General features: G+C 34.2%; 1 protein-coding gene across 10 annotated transcripts in view; it reads right to left on the reverse strand.

Moving 5' to 3' along the window:
- Positions 1-23,173, reverse strand: part of TTLL5 (tubulin tyrosine ligase like 5) — a 392,042-nt gene that overhangs the window by 359,630 nt on the left and 9,239 nt on the right. For all 10 annotated transcript variants that reach the window (XM_051977559.1, XM_051977558.1, XM_051977560.1 and 7 more), the window contains exons 3-6: positions 17,439-17,545; positions 5,963-6,045; positions 5,054-5,160; positions 648-778 (exon numbers count right to left, since the gene is read on the reverse strand). In XM_051977559.1, the coding sequence (XP_051833519.1) occupies positions 648-778; positions 5,054-5,160; positions 5,963-6,045; positions 17,439-17,545 (428 nt within the window). The remainder of the gene's footprint in view (positions 1-647; positions 779-5,053; positions 5,161-5,962; positions 6,046-17,438; positions 17,546-23,173) is intronic.

Genomic DNA, 23,173 nt, shown 5'->3' on the forward strand with positions numbered 1-23,173 from the left:
TCTTCTTTTGGTTTTTATATTAGGATGCTAGTGTTTTCCTGATGATTAAGTTCAAAAAAAAAAAAAAAAGAAAGAAAAAATTTTAAATCTTAAGGTCTAACATGGAAGGAATGGGAAACCTTCCCCAGACTTCCCTAGACTTAAAATCATCTCTGCAAATGGAACACAAATAACCAGATCACATATGACATGATCACTTTATGTTTACACAAGTACAGATGACATAAAGGCACAGTACACAAAAGAAAAAGATCAATAAAAGACATGGTAATTGGACACCAAAAGACATAAATGAAGGACATGAAAAGGTAACCCACATAGTAAAGAGGACAAGTGACATACAACATTAAGCTCATATGTATGTAGCTCTTAGGCAAATGAAATAGAATGTCTTTACATGCCAAATAAAACACAGGAATGCATGGATGTGATACCCAAAAATATGTTCACATACATATAAAGCAATCATAGTACAAAATGCAAATAAAGTCAATTAAGTTTTAAATGCATATCTCATAATTTCTCTGCCTGGGAACTACAATTATTTGATTTTTTTCCTTTTTCTTGTAGACCTAGGATAATCACCGGGGTGAGTTTGGCCAAAGTATGATAGCTGAGGACCACAACACTCTCAATTAATCACTTACTACAGAATTCTGCATACTCAGCTGGCAGGAGGAAGGTCTGAGGGAGGATGTGGAATGCCTTGAATCCATGTGTATGCTGCATTCGAATAATGTTTTTGTACAGTCGGTCCTTCCGGGTTAGTTCATAAGACCTAAAATCATACAAATTTTTTTTTCTTTCTCAGTCATTTGTGTTTTAGAGACTTGGCAATATACAATATATTCTGAAGGGCTAACAAAAATAGACAGTAGATTTTAGGTATGATGGGAATATGAGCTCAAATGCATAGTAATACTGATTCCCTACAGTTTTTTAAGGATCCTTACCAACTCTGTGCCACTCCCCTATGGGAGGGAACCTACTTGCTTCGCACAAGTAATGAAGCTAAGATAAATTCATTTGGTATCTAAAGAAATACTATCATGCCAACATTTTCATTGGAACCTTTAGACTAATTAATTCTACAAATTTTTCTATTAACTAATTCTGCTAAAACTAGCTTGCACCTCCAATTTCTTCTCAAAGTTCCTATTTTCCTAATCTCTATTATGCATAATTAATGTCCTAGCCAAAATTCCTTCCCAGCATTCTTTTCCATAAACCTACTTCCCAAAAGAATTATTAAGCCCTCCCCCTTCCTGGCCCCTATTTTTCCACTGTCTAGCATCCCTCAGAATCCCTTTGTTATGATGAATCAATACTGCTGCCCCCTTGATCTCTTACTCACATACATTCTTTTTTACCGCACATTAACCAAAACACATCTCTCTTTCTAGAGATACTACAACCCTTGCACCTGCCCAATGCTGGTCAATCCTTCTCTCATATTTCCTAATTCACAACACCAGGCATCTTATCACTACCACCATTTGGGATCATAGCATTTAGAGCAGGAAAGAACTATATAGATCACTTAGTCTAACCTCTTTATTCTAAAGATAAGAAACTAAGTCTGTGTGAAGGTAGGTATGTTGCCCAAGGATATATGATTATTAAGTAGCAGAAACTAGATGTGAACTAAATTCTGACTTCAAATGTAGAATTCTTTATATTATGCCATTTATGCTTGGTTCTGCTACCTTTAAATTTACAGCATATTTATTTCTCTGCATATATGTTGTGCATCCAAGTAAAATAGAAACTTCCTAAAAGCAGGAGCCAGAGTTCCTATTTGTCTTTGTATCTCCACACTTAGCACAAGGTCTTGACCAGTTTTTTTTCCTTTGGTAGGAAGAGAATACATGGGGGAGAACTAAACTTGTGATTTCATCGGAGCAGAAAACTACAGTGAAAAAATTCCCTCTACCAACACAGCTCAGTATCAACTGTCTAGGACATTGAGAAATTATGTGATTTTTCTAGAATTTAAAATCCATTATGTATCAAAAAGGGAATTTAAACTTAGGTCTTCCTGATTCCAAGGCTGGCCAAATTGCTTCTGGTCCCACACATGGTAGATAGTTTATAAACGATTATCAAAGTGAAATGAATTTATTCCACAACTTCTGCAGAATTTAAATTGTCCAGTTATACCACTCTCTCTTGGCTCTTGCTACTAACATGTAAGTAAACTTCAGGAAACTCTTCTAGCTTCCTCAAAGATCTGAACTTGGCTCCCCACTCTTCTTGCCTATCAGCCTTGGCCCTAACAAGCACGTGAACAGCTCTTCTAAACCAATGGTCTCATAGCTCATTTTCTTCAAATCCCATGACCTTTATCTTCACCTATTCTACTGAGCATACACATTGCAGTAATCCCATTTTAGAACTCACCATCAAATCTGCCACAATTCCATTCCCTAAGGTCTTAAATCCCCCTCTATGACAAATAATCTTTTAACTGGTCACTTTTCCTCATTCTATTAACTTGATCTTCAGCCTTAGTGTGACATCAAGTCTTTAAATTCCCTCTCTCTTCTCCAAGTATATCAACCCTATTCTACTGTCACTTCCCTCTCCTCAAAGTCTTCACCAGAATGATAATTTTAACACTACTCTCTATTCCACCCCTACATCCCTGTTTACCTTGTCCTTCTGTTGTTCCTCTCCCTATCCCACCTCAAGTAATGCTCATAAATTACTTTTTCTGTTCCTACTCTCTACTTCCTACTTTTGGAGCAAGTTAATTAGATTCAAATTTGTTTTCTAATCTCAATTGATCCCCCAATGCTACGATATTAATTGCATTCATCTCTTAAATTTCTTATCACACGGAGGATAATTAATCCGAAACTTTTTCTCCCTTCTTCAAACTACCAATCCCTCCCCTTTTCTTACTACTAATCAGCAGAGAACTCCACCTTCTAATTATTAAAAAGATCTAGATAAACCAACATGAGCTCCCTCAACTATTTTCTTTCTTATCTCAAAAATTCTTGCTATCACTACCAATTCTCTAGCCCACCTTAGGGGATGACAGAATCAATTTGTCATCAAATTAGGCCATTCCATTGAGAATCTTTGTTTCCTTTGTTCTCTGTTCCTTCAATTATTATTTCAAAATGTTAGACTGAGTCAGAAAGACTGGAGTTCAAATCCTGCTTTGTACATTTACTAGCTGGGTAACCTGGGGCTAGTGACTTAACTTCTCTCATTTTTTCCTTTTTACCTTTTTTTTTCATTTTAACTTTTCTCATCTGTAAAAGAGGAATAAATAATAACACCTATCTCACAGCACAGTGGGGCTCCAATGAGGTATGTAAAGCACTTTGCAAACCTTAAAGCTCAATGAAAATCTAATTATTATTCATTTTCAATCTTTCTAGCTTTTCCTTCTTCCTATAAACATGCTCAGTTCTTCTTCCTTTTCTTCCTGTAACTTTACTATCCCCTCAATCTACTATCTTCTTTCCTAAGCTGCAAAAAGCCCCTTTATGATCTTCACATCTTTTTTTCTACATATTCTCTCACTTATCTAGTTATGTTTTCAATTATCACTGTTATAAAGATAGCATTAATAATTACAGCTAACATTAAAATAGAGCTTCCCATGTGCCAAGCCCTGTGCAAGTACTTTATAATAATTATCTTATTTAATGATTCTGATCTCTCATATAAGTACCAGTATCTCACTTTTCAGGGCATTTCTTGGATATCGTCACCTAAATCTTCTTGCCATTTCATGTTAACATATAACATTTTCTTTCAAAACAGAGAACATTGTTTTCATAAAGGGAAAAGATAAATTATGATAGACCTCTGAAAAATTATAGTAATGATTTTTTAAAAACTAGTTTTCCCTATCTTGCCCAGACTAGAAGTTCAGTAGCCACTCCTATGCCTAGTCCTATTACTCATTAATATAGAACCTCTGATCTTCTTTTTTTTCCAGCCTGAGCCAGTTCACTCTTGCTTAGGCAGCTTGATGCCATATTGGTGTCAAGTCCTTAGGAGTAGAGGAGCTACCATGTTGCCTAATCGAGGGTGAACTGGCTTAAGCTGGAAAGACTCCTGATTGACTTTATCCCCAGTGCGGGCTGATCTCAAGCACTCCACTAACCTCAGCTTCCTCAATACAAGGCTTACATGCATGCAAGTCTAAACCTGACAGCAAGGATCTGTATAAATTTTTTAACTAGGATGTCATAACAATGTCAGGGGTAGGGTGTGTGTAGAAAATCAAGAACACCAACTATAAAATTCCTGAATGAGCCCAAGCTATAAACAAGATATCATAAGCAACTTACATTCTGAACTAATTAAAATGAATCCATCCTATACCCAAATCTAGGCTACCATGAGTTCTATCATAAAGAAACTCTAAGCATACCTATGGGAAATTTAATAAATTACTCTGACAACATGAAATGAAAATCACTGAAGATTTTTAAAAATCAGAACCTAACTTTTGAAAATTATAAGCCTAAAGTAGTATTTACCAAAGTTAACACAGTATTTAACATGTATAGAACATGGCCATGGTTAGTTTTGGCCAGTCATCTCTGACATGCCTAACTTGGCTGCTCTACAGCCCCTTTTCTCTCTTACTAACATTATAGAGAGCACCACTCAGATACCTCATTTATACAGATTTCTCTCTATCATCCTCCTTATCAAAAGCCACACTCAGAATAGGATCAGAAACTCATTTATGCTAAGGTAAAAAAATAATTGATCACAGCTGTGTACTTAGTAATGTTCTTCTCTCAAAACATTTTTTATTAAAGACAACAAAGCTTTAAGCTACTAAATGAATGAAAGGAACAGAAAACTTTTCTGAATTCACTAAATCATAAAAATATACATATGTGGACTTATACATACACATATATGCATATATGTACATATAATGTAGATATACACATTTTTTTCCTAGGTGCCCTATATTAGGAATGATTTTTTAAAGAAAGACTTTTTTCTTTATTTCTCCCAGTGCCTAAAAGCAGGTAATTTTAAATGGTGCTAAAAGTGAGTATTCTAGTATTACCTGGGAAAGTGATTGACCTTTTGCATTTCAGAGAGGGTACGAAGTAAGAAGGGCTTTAGATGGGATCCTGTCCACATGAGGTTATAGTCAGTGCTGCTTGGATGAACCTAAGAGGCACATAAAAAAAAAAAGATAAGAACAAAACCTGACCTACTTCTTGGGAGAACAATAGCTAACTGGTATAGAAAAAACAATCCCTGTTAGGCATCCAAAAAGAGCAAAAATCAATGCTGCCTGGAGTGACAGTCCTACTAGTCTCAGACAAGGTGGGAAACTAGTCATACAAAACAGACAGAAGTATGATGGGAAATAATTATCAGGGAAAGGGCTCAGGTAAGAAGAAATCAACAAATCACAAAAATGAAACAAGTAGAAATAAATTGGTTCTCATATAACAAATCATAAAGATATTAGTCTCTTATTCTTTCTCTAAAAGAAAAGAGATAGCATCTTTTTAGAATAATGAATGTCATGTTCCTATAATCATCAGCTTTTAGGTACAAATCATTATCAGACCCAGAATTCTTCAGAAGCAAATAAACTTACAATATAAACTATTATTAGTCAAGGTCAAGACCTCCATTGAAATGTCTATTTCAGACTCCAAGTTAAGCTGAGAGTACAAAAATTAAGAGTCATAAAATCACTCCCAAATAATTGCCTGTCCTTTATGAGAAAAATCAGCCTCTAAAAAAGACCAAGAAAATCCAAGTACCATCTTCATGAGAAAAAGACAGAATACTTCCTTGTACATTCTCCATGTACAAGAAGAGATGACAACACTATCATAAGGTAATGGATTCATTTGCTTTTCAGATGTGGCTCTGTTAAAAAGAAAAGTTGGCTAAAATTTCAGCCTTATAAATGGGACAGCAGAGATAACAAAAATTACATCACTTGGGCACTTACTTCATGAAATCCATGCGCTGTCAGAATGCTACGTACCAGACGACTATCTGTCCGCACAATTTTATAGGACAAATGATACCGTTCTTAAGGAAATAAAAAAAAAAAAAAAAGTATGTTACCAAGAAGTTAACAACAGAGATCAAAGCAAATTATAAAAGCTTTAATATAAAGTTCAACAAAGTATTAACGTATATCTTCATGCCAAAAGAGTATTACAATTAGGTGAGGTCTGTATAAGAAATTCCCATGTTTCACTTGGATAACTAGGTGGCACAATGGACAAAGCACTGGGCCTGAATTCAGGAAAACCTAAGTTCAAATCCAGCCTCAAACACTTACCAGCTGAATGATCCTGAATAAGGCACTTAATCTTACCACCTACCTCCCAGAGTTATTGTTAAAATTTAATGAGATATTTACAAAATGCTTAGCACAGTGCCTGGCACATAGTAGGTATTTAATAAAAACTTATTTGCCTTCTTTCTAAAAAGAATATAACCCAGGAGAATATTTTTGAAAATAATGGCTATCAAAACATATGACTAAATCTACTATCATATAAAATCCTCATATAGGTACATAACCATCTTAATTAAAAATACATTTCCTTTCATTTGTCATTATTTTTCTAAACAGATAATTTCCAGATATAGATCTTTAGCCTTATTCCCTGACTTAAAAGCTAGTTCCATAAAACAAAATTACCTGTTAGGCATTTTAAGAGCATCTCAAACTTACCATGTCTCCCTCCAAAATGCCCCAGAACCATCCCTCTTCCAAACTTTCCTATTATTGTCAAGGAACCATTTATGTTTCTAATTCACTAAGTTTTCATAAACTTAGTATTACTTTCAACTTTTCACTCTCATTCATCCATTTTTCACATCTCATTCATATATTCAATCAGTAGTCAAAACCAGTCATTTTTGCCTCTACAACAGCTGTCAGAGACATACATGCCTTTCTCAATACTCAGTCACCATTCTTCATGAAGATTCTCATCACTTCTCACCCAAATAAGCACTTATTAAGCACCTACTATGTTCCAGCATGGTATATAGACTACAGATACAAAAAAAAGCAAAGGAGACTCAGATCTCAAAGAGCTCACAGACTAATAAAGACAACATAAAAACTATATACAAATAGGATATATGCATGATAAACTGGAAATAAACAATTGAAGGATGGGTTTTAACATTAAGAAAAGATCAGAAAAGGCTTTTTGTAGAAGATGGGATTTTAGCTGTCAAATCAGATTAGTTAAAACAGTCCCTAAATCTCTGATACAGGACTGCCAGGCAGATCAAACTACCACTACTATCTTGACCACTATCTCCTTTCACACCATGAGTAGACACAGCCCAAGACCCTGAGCCCAGAGGTCATGGAAACATGAATGCTTCCAGCCAATGCTTTCTAGAAAAAGAATTCTGGAAAGAATGCGTGTGGAGATGCAGTCTGAGAAATGCTCTTAAAGGTGCTACATGGCATCTAATGAAGAAGATCCAGGAAAAAAAAGGTTCTTGGCACTGTCAAAGGGGTTGATATCAGAAATTGATATCTTTATCTATGAAAATGATATTAAAGAAAAGGCCTTACAATCAACTTTCCCACCAACTCCAAAAGATCATGGGACTTTTACATATCTTCCAAATGTATTGTCTACCCTATTGGAATGCAATCTTGAGAAAAATTACTGTCTTTTCTGCGTCCCCAGCACTCAGAACAATATTTTGTACATAATAAATATTAATGCTTTTTAAAATCCATTTGGAGAAAGTCAAGAGATGGGGATGAAGAGGGAAAGAATTTCAAGCATAGTGGATATAGTGGATATAGTGCCCAATAGTGGGCAGTGAAAATGCCCAAAATTAAGAGAAGATTTAAGATGACTGATAGATAGAAAAAGACCAGGTTATAAAGTGTTGAATATTTGGTCCTGGAGGTGATAGAGAATCATTGCATTTTTTTTTTTAATGTTGGGGTGATGGAGAGAGTAAGATGGCCAGACCTGCATTTTTGGCAGATTTGTTTGACAGTTGAAGAGTATAATGGATTAGAATGGAAGTGAATCTTGAGAGAGGGAAATCAATTAAAAGTTTACTGCAATAGGCCAGACATAGGTTAACAAGGGCCTGTACCAGAGTGATAGCAGTGTCAAAGAAAACAAGGAAGCATATATAAAAAATGCATATCTCTTATACATAATAGAAGCTGATGCGATCACCAAATAAATTAGTATAGAAGAAGAGAATGGAGTCCCAGGTAGGGCCCTATGGAGCATCCAAAGTTATTCGGTATGACCTAAAGAAAAATCCAGCAAAAGAAACAGATGAAGCAGTCAAATAAATAGAAGGAAAACCAGGAAAGAGTGTTATCACAAAAATTTAAGAAGAAAAAAGTATCATGGAGAACAGCATGACTGATGATATCAAAGGCTGCAAGAAACATGAGGATCAAGAAAAGATTAGTGGATTTGGCAACTGAGATCTTTAGAAACTTTGGAGAGTACATAGTTTTGGTTAAATGCTGAAGTCACAAGTCAGACTATAAAGTAGAGAGCTCTTAATTGCAATAACCTCTTAATTTAGTCTCTTTGATTCTAGCCTACTCCTTTCTGTCAATCCATCATCTACATTAGTGCCATATTAATATTCCTAAAACATAATGCTGGTCATTTCAATTTCCTATCCAAATAATAAATCTCAATGTGTTGAGTTCATTGACATAAAAAATTAAATGAAATATAAAATACATAAAACAATAAAATGTACATAATACTAAAATAATCGCTACCCCTTTTCTAATACTTAGTACTATACTTTTTAATAAGACAAAACTGGTATCCCAAAACTTTGTAGCCAGAGTCTGTTTATCATCTATTCAGAGTTAGAAGAGATTTTAAAAATTATCCTTTCTACTATGCTCTTTGCCACATTTCTAAGAAGTCTTCATGTACAATTTGTCTGAATCCTATTAAGGGCTATTAAGTATCTAATCATTTTGCAAAATTAATATTGAAAAAATAAAAACAGGGAAAAAAATAAAAAACCAGTCCTAAAGTCAGGAGGACCTAAGTTCAAATCTGACCTCAGACACTTAACACTTCCTGGCTGTGTGACCCTGGGCAAGTCACTTAACCTCAATTGCCTCAACAACAACAACAACAACAACAACAACAACAAAAGTACTATGTGACAAAAGAGAAAATGTATCTCCTCCCTTCATTAAAAGAAGAGGGAACTATGGGCATAGAATTACTGCATAACAAAATGTCACTTAGTTGATGAGTTGTTTAGTTTTATTGAACTCATTTTTTTTTAATTTTTCTTTTTTATTAGAACATATTGCCTGCCCACAATAGCTATCCTGACTAGAGAAATAATCAATATTCTGACAGTCAATTGTTTCTGCTTCCTAAAACTTAAGCACCAAAGAATGGGGAGTAGTATGATAAGGCCTACCAGATGGATGAAACAGAATGAAGGAAACATCTCACCCAAGAGGATGAGTTTTGAGACTCAGGAATGAAAGAGAATTGTAATGAGGAAATTATGAACAATAACATCAATTATTAATATTGGAAAATTAACAAAATGAGAAGAAAAAACTTATAATGGTATTGAGCTGCGTAAAAGTAAAACTTTAATTGCAGTTATATAAACTAATTATTAATTGTGCTAAATTATAATGGAACAAAATAATGACCCCCCCCTTTTTTTTGTTATTGTATTGTTCTGAGTTATTGTTGGTGGTTGTTTTTTTTTTTTTTTAATTATAGCTTTCTATTTATTTTTTTATTTACAAGATATATGTATGGGTAATTTTTCAGCACTGACCCTTGTAAAACCTTCTGTTTCAACTTTTCCCCTCTTTCAGATTAAAGGAATAAGAACAGGAAATGAGGAAACCAAATTATCACTCTTTGCGGATGATATGATGGTATACTTAGAGAATCCCAGAGACTCTACTAAAAAGTTATTAGAAACAATCCACACCTTTAGCAAAGTTGCAGGATACAAAATAAACCCGCATAAGTCATCAGCATTCTTATATATCACTAACAAAACCCAACAGTTAGAGTTACAAAGAGAAATTCCATTTAAAGTAACTACTGATTGTATAAAATATTTAGGAATCTATTTGCCAAGGGAAAATTAGAAACTTTATGAACAAAACTACAAAACACTCTCCACACAAATTAAGTCTGATCTAACCAACTGGAAAAATATTAAATGCTCTTGGGTTGGGCAAGCAAATATAATAAAGATGACAATACTACCTAAACTAATCTATTTATTATTCAGCACTATACCAATCAGACTCCCAAAAAACTACTTTGATGATCTAGAAAAAATAACAACAAAGTTCATATGGAAAAACAAAAAGTCAAGAATTTCAAGGGAATTAATGAAAAAAAAAATCAAATGAAGGTGGCCTAGCTGTACCAGATCTAAAATTATATTATAAAGCAGCAGTTACTAAAACCATCTGGTGTTGGCTAAGAAATAGACTAGTTGATCAATGGAATAGGTTAGTTTCAAAGGACAAAACAGCCAATAACTTTAATAATATAGTGTTTGACAAACCCAAAGACCCCAGTTTTGAGGATAAGAACGCATTATTTGACAAAAATTGCTGGGAAAATTGGGAATTAGTATGGCAGAAACTAGGCATTGACCCACACTTAACACCATATACCAAGATAAGGTCAAAATGGGTTCATGACCTAGGCATAAAGAATGAGATTATAAATAAATTGGAAGAGCATAGGATAGTTTACTTCTCAGATCTGTGGAAGAGGGAGGAATTTATGACCAAAAAAGAACTAGAGATCATTAGTGACCACAAAATAGAACATTTTAATTATATCAAATTGAAAAGTTTTTGTACAAACAAAACAAATGCAGACAAGATTAGAAGGGAAACAATAAACTGGGAAAACATTTTTACAATCAAAGGTTCTGATAAAGGCCTCATTTCCAAAATATATAGAGAATTGACTCTAATTTATAAGAAATCAAGTCATTCTCCAATTGATAAATGGTCAAAGGATATGAATAGACAATTCTCAGATGAAGAAATTAAAACTATTTATAGACATTATAAAATATGCTCCAAATCATTATTAATCAGAGAAATGGAAATTAAGACAACTCTGAGATACCACTACACACCTGTCAGATTGGCTAGAATGAGAGGGAAAGATAATGCGGAATGTTGGAGGGGATGTGGGAAAACAAGGACACTGATACATTGTTGGTGGAATTGTGAACACATCCAGCCATTCTGGAGAGCAATTTGGAACTATGCTCAAAAAGTTATCAAACTGTGCATACCCTTTGATCCAGCAGTGTTTCTACTGGGCTTATACTCCAAAGAGATACTAAAGAAGGGAAAGGGACCTGTATATGCCAAAATGTTTGTGGCAGCCCTGTTTGTAGTGGCTAGAAGCTGGAAAATGAATGGATGCCCATCAATTGGAGTATGTTGAGTAAATTGTGGTATATGAATGTTATGGAATATTATTGTTCTGTAAGAAATGACCAGCAGGATGAATACAGAGAGGACTGGTGAGACTTACATGAACTGATGCTAAGTGAAATGAGCAGAACCAGGAGATCATTATATACCTAACAAAGATACTGTTTGAGGATGTATTCTGATGGAAGTGGATCTCTTCGATAAAGAGAGCTAATTCAGTTTCAATTGATCAAGGATGGACAGAAGCAGCTACACCCAAAGAAAGAACACTGGGAAATGAATATAAACTGCTTGCATTTTTGTTTTTCTTCCCGGGTTATTTATACCTTCTGAATCCAATTCTCCCTGTGCAACAAGAAAATTGTTCGCTTCTGCACACATATATTGTATCTAGGATATACTGTAACTTATTTAGCATGTAAAGGACTGCTTGCCATCTGGGGGAGGGGGTGGATGGTGTGGAGGGAGGGAGGAGAAAAATTGGAACAGAAGTGAGTGCAAGGGATAATGCTGTAAAAAATTACCCTGGCATGGGTTCTGTCAATAAAAACTTATTAAAAAAAAAAAAAAAAAAAACGTTTCCCCTCTTTCTTTCCCCCTCCTCTCCGCCCCTCCTCCCGGGGGGGCAGGTAGACCAATACATGTTAAATGTGTTCAAGTATATGTTAAATACAATATATATATATAGTACATATCCTATACATATACTATACATATCCATCCAGTTATTTTGCTGCATAAGAAAATCGAACTTAGAAATAAGGTAAAAATAACTTGAGAAGGAAATCAAAAATGCAAGCGAACAAAAACTGAGGGAATGGAAATGCTATGTTGTGGGTCATACTTATTTCCCATAGTTCTTTTGCTGAGTATAGTTGGTTCTCTTCATTATTGAATAAATGGAAGTAACTTGTTTCATCTCATTATTGAAAAGGGCTACATCCATCAGAATTGATCATCATATAGTATTGTTTTTGAAGCATATAATGATCTCCTGGTCCTACTCATTTCACTCAGAATCAGTTCATGTAAGTCTCTCCAGGCCTTTCTGAAATCATCCTGCTGGAATAATGACCCTTTCTATTATTAAATATATGTCAATTAGCTATTGTAACTTTTTTAAAATTAAAACATTAAAATTTTCTCTTAAGTCCTATTCAAGAGACTCAATGAAACCATCAAGGTGGCCCTGTATCCTCAAAGACAATGCAAACAGAGTACAAGCTGCAGCTGGTTCTATTAAGCCAAACTATATGTCTGCCATCTTTGTGCCAGCCTAACTTTTAAAATATCTTCTCTAGAAGAATAATCACAGACAATTTTTTGGTCACAGAAATTTGTGAAGTTCATCTATTTTGGCAAAAATTTGTAATTTGCATTGTCAGAATTAGCACCCACACTGATAAAAATCACAGATTTTTTGAAGAATTTATAGAAGTGCCACAATAAACACTATATATAGATAAAACATGGCTAAGGAACAAGATCACATAAAGTACAAAAGAAAATAAGTGTCATTGTTTTATAGTCATACTCTTTGACTAGATTTTCACATTTAGTTGTTCTTACAATATGTTACCTCAGAAATTTTTTTTTTAAAAGAAAACCCAGTGCTTAGGACACAAGGAAAAAATACTAAAAAGGATCAAAGCCAAACTGCAACTTAACCAGATAATATGGAAATGAAGAGACAAGAACAGCTAAAAAAAAGTTTTCTTTTCTATTACCCCAATAGAGAATCATAATATAGGCAGGTGGATTTACTTCCTTCTGCTGATGCTGACTTAACACTGAACATAGGAGATACAGAAAGAAAAGAGAAGCAGTAGCTTTGCTCTAAATGCATGAACTAAAACTTTAAAAACAAAAGACATTATACGTCTCCAACATTAACTTTCAGCACTACATTACCTTTGGAATAAAATTACAAAAGACCAGGTAGCAGAAGTCAACCTTTGTGTATGGCGAGTGCTCATAACACAACAGAATTTGGTACTATATTCATTCTTAAGTCACTGACTGATGCTGCTGCCTCTTATCCAGGGATCCTATCTTCTTCCTCCTGAATATAATTCTAGCCCAATCAGAAGGGACAGAAGTGCAATGAACGTGACAGCCCAGACCAGGACATCTTTCATTAATGACTTTCACATAAACTTTTGACAGAGATGGAAACAGTGCGAGATGAAGTCAGAGGACTTAGTATTGCTACTTGCTTTGTTCACATTCAATTCAACATATACTTTATTAAACACAATTATATCAAAGCAAAGGTATGTGCTAGGGACATGCAGAGGCACCAAGACAAAGCCCAACTTTAAGGGGCCCACATTCCATTTTTTTTTCTACTTTGGGCAGGTTGCTTTAATTTCTTTAGGTTTCCACTTGCTCTACTGTAAAATGAAGGGATTGAACAAGATCTTATGGGAATGAAGAATGCTATCCAGAAAATAATATTAGTATCTCTTTTCAAAAATGCATAAGTAATTTACATCACTGGTCAAAAAACACAATTCCAGCCTGATGGTCTCATTTATTAAGATAGAAAAGACAATCCATTTCCCCATCTTGCCACTACCAAAACATTAAATATGTGATTTCTCAGTTTATATCCTTCCAAAGTTGTAATATTTTTCTCTAAAATATAATGTTCTCTGGGAGCAGGTTTCTTGGGGAAGCCAGTAATCACCACAAGTGCAGCCAGGGATTAAGGTCCAAGTGCTTTATTGTCCTTCAAAGTCTTGTCTCCTTCACTTGGGGCTTGGCTAATTTTTCTGGAGGCCTATCTCTCTCTCTTTGGTTCTGAGAGGCCTGCCTTCTCTGGCTTCTGAATCTCCCAGATTCCAAAGGTTTCTGCTTCAATCTCCAACCACAACAAAGGTGGAAGATGGAATGAATCTGTCTCAGCCTCAGAAAGCTTCTAGTGTGCTTGTCCTTTCTGGTCTTGACAGCTCCTCCTTATATGTTCCACACTAAGTATACACCAATCATTATATCACTAGGAAACCATTATTTGTTGTAGGATCAATGCTAAACTAGATTTAACCATTGCCTCCTCAATTCCACTTAGCACTTTGTAAGAATTCTAACACAAGGTCAATCTCCTTGATGCCACAAAACTTTCATCTCTTCTCCACCCTAAAACTGAAAAGACCTAGAAATGAATGCATGCACAGTCATAGTCCCTTACCAAAAGTTCTTAAAACTGCTATGGTAAAAACAATAACAATGAATGAGTAATCTGTCCATATATAAACAGAAAGTAGTGAACTTTTAAAGAGTTTTAAGTCTTCACATACACACAATTTGGGGGGAAATGAAAAAATTATATGAAAAGACTAAAATTTTGTTCGATGGGATTGTTCAATGATCAACTATGATAGACTTGGTTCTTCTCAGCAATTCAGTGATCCAAGGCAATCCTAATAAAGTTTGGATGGAAAACACTATATGCAGATATATGGAGATTAAATATGGATCAATGCACACCAATTTCACCTTTTTTTTGTCTTTTTTTTTCTTTCTCATGGTTTTTCCCTTTTGTTCTGATTTTTCTCTCACAACATGAATCGTATGATAATATGTAAAAAATGAATGTACATGTATGACCTAAAAAAATTGAAACACAATTTTAAAAATATATTTTCAAAAAAGACATTTTAAAAAATCTAGATCTATTTCTCAAGGAATTTAATCACAAGATGATAAAATATCCTTATAGTTCTTAGATACTGTATTTGAGTCAGATATAGTATCATCAAAATCACAAGGTTACATAAAGAACTCCAAAAACTCAGAAACAACTCGAGAAAAAGTCAACAAAGCTGTTCTTTTCACTAAGGAAGAAAATAATTAAGCAATAAGCTACTTGAATTAGTCAGTAAAATGAAAAGGAATGCCAGAAACATAAAACTTCCAAGTATAGACATTTTGAAAAGTAGTTTGGAGTATTCTTTTTTAAATCAAGGAAATAATGTATAAAGAAAGGGGAAAATTGGGGCAGCTAGGTGGCACAGTGGATAGAGCACCAGCCCTGACGTCAGGAGGACCTGAATTCAAATCTGGCCTCAAACACTTAACACTTCCTAACTATGTGACCCTGGGCAAGTCATTTAACCCCAATTGCCTCAGCAGAAAGAAAAACAAAAAGAAAGGGTATTTTAAAACAAAAAGAGTTGCAACATAATTACTGAATGAGATTTTTTTTCTAGGAACTATAAAGTACAACTTTTCCTTTCTGTTGTTTTTTATGATGTCTTTTAAAACAATTATAATAGTTTTTTATTTTTCAAAATACATGCAAAGATAGTTTTCAACATTCACCCTTACAAGACTTTGTATCCAAATTTTTTTCCCTCTCTCCACTCCTTTCCCCTCCTCTAGTTAGCAAGCAATCCAATATAGGTTAAACATGTGCAATTATTCTAAAGATATTTCCACATTTATCATGCTGCACAAGAAAAATCAGATCAAAAGGAGAAAAAAATGAGGAAAAAAAAAAAACCTAAGCAAACAAACAACAACAATAGCTACTGGGTCTGATTATTGTTCTATAAGAAATGATAAGCAGGCTGATTTCAGAAAAGCCTGCAGAGACTAACATAGATCACTCCCTTCATCACAAGATCATTGGAACTGGCATCAATAATCTTATTGTTGGAAAAAGGTCACATTCATCAGAATTGATTGTCGTATAATATTGGTGTTGTCATGTACAATGATCTCCTGGTTCAGCTAATTTCACTTAGCATCAGCTCATGTAAGTCTTTCCAGGCTTTTCTGAAATCAGCCTATCTACTATCTAGAAATGTCAATCCTATCAAAGGATAATAGTATCCAGAGCTAGCAATCCACTCTCCTCATTCCACAGGTGAAGAGTGGACATGTTAGTCAAGCACTCAGTCAAAAAACATTTATTAAGCACCTACACATTGCCAGGCATTCAACTTAGCTCTATACATACCAAAAAGAAGAAGAAGAAGACGAAGAAGGAGAAGAAGAAGAAAAAGAAAAAGAAGAAGAAAGTTCTTGGCCTTAAGAAGTTTACATTCTAATAAGGGAAGACAATACTTGAAAGTATAATGAAAAGGGGAAAGAAGAAACCAGCATGGAGACATGATGAAAAAGTCCAAAGCTATATACAGCTAAGTGAGAAATGAAGAAATGGCTGGACTGATGTCTTTCTTAAATGGAGTTTTTGACAGAAGTTCTCTCCAAACATGAGCAGAGTGTACTGAAGAGATATGAGTAAAAAGGCTGATGTGATCTGGCAGAATGAGAGGGTTCCTGTGAGCATTCGAGTGTTGAGAGTTCTATCTATTGGTACAGAATACAAGTAATCGCTTGAACATTCAAGCAGAGGCAACCTAGGAATATGATGGGTTTCTTTTTCCTAGTTGGTGTTTACTATTTGTTGTGCAATGTGCAAAATGTGTTTTCAATTTTTAGTTTGAGCATATTTAATGTCACATCAAGATAAACCTTCTCATCAAACAGTAGCAAAATGTCAGTTCCTTTATTTTCAGTTGATACTACAGAATAAGTCCATTTAAGCGATATCCTATAAATGAGCTGGAAAGATTAGGAGAGAGTACAAGTCTAGAGATCTCAAATCCCACAAGTAGATAGTGACCTTCCCTTCAATTCATCTTACTATTAGGAGATGAATCTCCTCGCACTTCAAGAACAGAGTTTAAATTCCATTTAAGGGGGGAAAACCTATTTTATACCACCAACCACCAACAACTGATATGGTTAGTCTATAAGTATCTACAGAGTAACATATAACATTTACAGCACTAGAAAATGACCAGAAATGATGAGATAGGAAAAGTAGTTCGAAATAAAAAACTATTTCAAATATGGAAAATCAAAATAATTGTTACACAGAAAGTTGTCTTTCTTACCTCTATGTAATTTTAGCTTTTCCGTGGCAAAAACTCAAGAAATGTCACAGCAGGATAAATAAGATGCCAGCAATAACACCTACCTCCAATTACGCGAATGTTATTGTCCTTTGTCAGAATGGCCTCTGCGTGGAACACTAAGACAGGAATTCTCCTGCAGCCTCCAGTCCACATGATGCATGGATGATCCCTTAAAACAATAAAAATAATCATTGGTTACCATATCAAAAAACTAGGTACTCTAGTAATTAATTGGTATATTTTACATGGAAGTTAATACTAATACCTTTATTTAAAATCAACATTACATTAGACAGTACCTCTATTAGAGGGAACAAATGGAACAATTTCTATTTTCTTCTAATACAGAATTAAAATTTTAATTATCAATAGAAAAGTATTCAATATAATCAATCCTAAAAGTGTTTAGGTAACATTCTAAATAATTCTGAAGATGAAAATCAAATTATGACTGTAATATTAATAAAGTAGAACAGGAAAGAAATAATAATACATCAAAAATATTTATAAATCATATCCTCCCCCATCAATCTCATTATTTCTTTTGCAGATAGTTACTATACTAACAACATGGACATAGTATGTCTGGATTTTAACAAAATATCATGTGGAATGTGACAAAATTTCTCCTTGTCCTTGTGGACAAGATAAAAAGAAATGCAAAGAAGGAAATAGACAGCTAGAAGGATTTTGAATGAGTTGACTATTTGGATCTAAAGGATGTACAATAATGAATTTCTGTCAATTTGGAAGAGATTCCTTTGCTGATTGGGTCCATCCATAGCCCTATTTTAGATTTTTATCAACAATATGAATGAAGCTTATCTCAACTATGACTCAAAGCTGGGAGGAATACATTGCATAGAGAAATTTTATTAAATGAGATGGGATGATGGATTGAGATCAAAATAAAATTTAATAAAGATAAATGTAAAGTCCTTTTTTGAGCTCAAGAAAATCAACTGTAGATTTTGGGGAGACGGTTAAAAAGAAGTTCAAATGAACTGGGTACTTGACTTCTCTGGGGTTCAGTTTTCTCCTTTGGGAAATGGAGATACTACCTGTACTAATTACATGACAGGGCATTTAGTGAGATAAATATTTTGTACATCTTCAACTGCCAAACACATTTAGGTTATTATTTTTATGTTATATATTATAATTTTTCTTAATTAAGCTACTATCTTCGAACATGGTCTACTTCAGGGCTTCAATCATGGTGTGGTAGGGATGATGAATTATTGAAGGCTGTGCAGGCAGAGTATGGCTGGTTCTACCATTGTAGAATACAGAGACGGAATAAGATTGTTTCATAGATAAAACTGAGAGCAGCAGGAGCACAAATTTTTAAGATGAAGAATATTGTTACTAATAAAAGATGAAAAGGGCACAAATAACTATAACCCATATACTTACTCTCTAATATTTATGAGAAAGATCAATATAGTTGGTGTTTTTCTTAATGAAAATATGGGAAGAGAACAGAGAGGTTTTACATATGATTCTCTATATCAGTAGCCGCATATTTAGTCACACAATCAACTGAAAAGTGCAGAAACCTAAAGATCCTCCCCATCACAATTACTATTTGTTGATTAAGGGGAAAAAAGAATTTGACATTGCAGAACAAAATTAAAGCTCTGGAGTCAGAAGTACCTGAGATCTACTCTGTCTTTAGACATTTGACACTAGGTGTGTAACCCTGGCAAGTCATTAACACCAAATGTATAACTGCCTCCCCCCCCAAAAAAAAAATTCTTAATCATTTCAAGATATTTGGGACAATGCCTGGCATACAGTAAGAGCTTAATGAATGATTAATAAGTAATTATTCAAACAATCTCTGTCAATCTAAATATAAAACAGGAAGACAGATATCTGCACAATTGATTGTTTGCTGCTGTCATAAAGCCCAGCTTCTTAAACAGTGGCTGAAGACCCCATAGGATTGTATTGTAATTGAATGTAATTATATTGTATTTGTATTGTAGTGTAGTGTATTGTAATTGTAATTGAATGAAGAGGTTGCAAAATGGTAAATAATGATTTGTATACCTATATACAAATGTTTGATTTGTATACTTATCATATAACTGGGGTCACATAAAAATTTCTCAAGTGAAATGTGGATTGTGAGTGGAAAAAATTTAACAAGCCCAAATAAATGATGAAGATGTTCTTGTTTAAAGCTAGTATTGAGCTGTACAAGTCCAATGACTTGTAATTGTGTGGCCAATCTATTGAACTAGTACATATACTCCAATCTTTTTGTATCCATTTGAAAGGTTGGATAAAATGTCTTCTAAGGTTTTCTCCAGCTCTAAATCTACGATCCTATGATCTAGAGATAGCTCACAGATGGAAGTAAGATTGATCCAACATATAATCAAGGAATCAAAATTTCATGTGGTCCAAAGAACAACAGAGAAAGGGACAATGGGCATAGTAGTTTATAACATATTTTCAATGATGAATTTCTTATGGTATCTGGGATGAGATAAGACTAGACCTATATAGAATTCCTAATATAGAAATTCCCTCTACCAATATAGATAGGAACCTGCTGATCAGCTTAATAGCCTTATAAAATCTATCACATCTACGGATAAAGAAAGTTCATAACCAAACAAGAGATAGAGAAGTTTACAGAAAATTAAAATAAAAAATTTCAATTACACAAAATTTAAAATTTTTTACTGCTAAACCAATGCTGCTAAAATGAGAAGCAGGAATGAGGGAAAAAATATAAAATATATAAAATTTCTCTGATAAAAGTCTCATTTCTAATTTATATAAGAAACTGAGTAAAATTTTTAAGAATAAGAACCATTCTGATAAAGGCCTCATTTCTAAAATACATAGTGAACTGACTCAAATTTTTAAGAATTGAAGTCATTCTCCAATTGATAAATGGTCAAAGGATATGAACCAAAAATTTTCAGATGAAAAAAATGAAACCATTTTGAATCACATAAAAAAGTGCTCTAAATTATTATTGAGCAGAAAAATGCAAATTAAGACAACTCTGAGACACTACTACACAGATGATAGGAAAAGATAATGATGGAATGTTAGAGGGGATGTGAGAAAACTGGGACACTGATACATTGTTGGTGGAACTGTGAATGGATCTAGCCATTCTAGAGAGCAATTTGGAACTATGCCCAAAGGGTAATCAAACTGTGCATACCCTTTGATCCAGCAATGTTTCTATTGGGCTTATATCCCAAAGAAATCTTAAAGGAGAGAGAAAGGGACCCATATGTGCAAAAATGTTTGTGGCAGCGCTCTTTGTAGTGGCAAGAAACTGGAAACTGAGTGGATGCCCATCAGTTGGGGAATAGTTGAATAAGTTAGGGTATAGGAATGTTATGGAATATTATTGTTCTAAAAGAAATGATCAGCAGGATGATTTCAGAGAGGCCTGGAGATACTTACATGAACTGATGCTAAGTGAAATAAGCAGAACCAGGAGATCATTATGCATGGAAACAGTAAGATTATACATGATCAATTCTGATGGTCATGGCTCTTCTTAACAGTGAGATGATTCAGGCCAGTTCCAATAATCTTGTGATGATGAGTACCATCTACACCCAGAGAGAGGACTGTGTGGGACTGAATGTGGATCACAACATAACATTTTCATTTCTTTTGTTGTTGTTTGCTTGAATTTTTTTTTCTCATTTTTTTTTCCTTTTTGATCTGATTTTTCTTGTGCAGCAAAATAATTGTTAAATATATATGCATATATTGTTTTGACATCTTTTTACCAGGTTTAACATATATTGGATTACTTGCCATGTAGAGGAGGGGAAGAGGTGGGGTAAAGGATGGAAAAATTGGAATACAAGGTTTTGCAAGGGTCAGTGTTAAAAAAAATTATCCTTGCATATGTTTTGAAAATAAAAAGCTTCAATTAAAAAAAAAAAAGAAGAAGAACCATTCCCCAATTTGATAGTTAAAGAATATAAACAGGCAGTTTTCAGAGAAAAAAAATCCATACTATCAATAGTCATATTTAAAAATATGTTCTAAATAACTAATAATTAGAAAAATGCAAATTAAAATAACTCTTAAATACAATGACTCATACTGATCAGAATGGCTAAGCTGACAAAAAAGGAAAACAACAAATACTAGAGGATTGTGGGGAAAATAGGTTCTTTAATGTTCTGTATGTAGATCTGTAAACTGGTGAACTGGTCCAACTATTCTGAAAAATAGTCTGGAACTATGTCCTGAAACCTGCTACACTGTGCATACTTTTTGCTTCAGTGATCCTGTTACTAAATCTATACCCCAAAGAGATCAAAAAAGAGGAAAAGGACTCATCAATACAAAAAAAAGTTATAACAACCTTTTTTTTGTGGTAGTAACAAATTAAAAACGGATGGGATACCTATCAATTGGGAAATGGCTAAACAAGGTATGATATATGTATATGATGAAATATTATTGTGCAAAGAAATGATGAGGCAACTAATTGGTACAAGGGATAGAGTGGTCAGTCAAAAGTCAGGATGATTCAGTTTCCTGACTTCAAATATGGCCTTAGACACTTACTAGTTGTATGATTGTGGCAAGTCATTTAACCCTAGTTACCTTACTTTCCTCATCTATAAAATGAACTAGAGCAGAAAATCAGTAGCTTTGCTAAGAAAACCTCAAATCAAGTCATGAAGAATTGGACACAACTGAAATAATTGAACAGAGAAATGATGAAGGAAATGGTTTCAGAAAAACTTAGGAAGACTTGTATGAACTAATGCAGAGTAAAGTGAACAGAATCAGAACAACTTATAAAGTTATACTGAGGATAACCTACTCAGAAAGACTCAGCAACTCCAATCAACAAAATAACCAACCACAATTTCAAAGGACTCATGATAATATCTACCATCAGACAGAGAAATGATGGACTCAGAGTACAGAACAAAGCATATGTTTTTTGAAATGACTAATTTAGGAATTTATTTTACATGATTATACATATTAGTATGGAAATTAATTTTGGGATGTAGGGTTTGTTCAGTGAAAATTAGTTCCTCTGGTGTAAAGGCTGCCAAGCCAGGCCTGCTTTCTACTTTTGGTGTCTAACTGATCTAACTAACTCTCACCTGTGGCTCTAAGAAGCTATAGTATATTCAGCAATCACAATCCAGTAAACTGTTTCAGCAGATCAGGATGAGGGTAATCAACGGGTTTCAAATCCTGTGATGAGTTTGGGGGATATCTATCCCTGGCATGTAAAGACTTCCCCTCGTGGAATGGGCGGATGAGAATAATTTGTTCCAACGGCCATGAAGGCAGATAAAGCAGGTGTTGTAGAGAGCTTGGTTAGACATTTAAAAAATATCAAGTTCATCTACTGCATCTTGAGTCATCACCAGTCATCCTGACTCTGCTCCGCCAATGGATAATGATCGCGTTAGCAGAGAGAGTGAGTCTGACAACTTCATGCAACTCTGCTTCGCTTAAATATAATTTATGCATGAATCAAAAGGATTATATTTTAATGCCTTCTCACTGAAAGAAGAAAGGGAGGAGAAGGGGAAAAGAAAAATTGGAACTGAAAATAAAAATTGGAAAAAGAATTTTTTAAAAAAATACAGTTTAAAAAAATTACAGCAACTCAACACCTCATACACTTAAGAGATATTAGTGGCACTAAAAATAAGAGACTTGCTTAGGATCCAAGAGTCAGTATGTGCCAAATGCAAGTAAATGGAATAACATCAAATATGAGCAAAAAGAAGAAAGTTGGTCAGGTGTCAAAAACAAGGAATGACAAATA

This window comes from Antechinus flavipes, chromosome 2, assembly GCF_016432865.1.
Source record: "Antechinus flavipes isolate AdamAnt ecotype Samford, QLD, Australia chromosome 2, AdamAnt_v2, whole genome shotgun sequence".
NCBI classification, from domain to species: domain Eukaryota; kingdom Metazoa; phylum Chordata; class Mammalia; order Dasyuromorphia; family Dasyuridae; genus Antechinus; species Antechinus flavipes.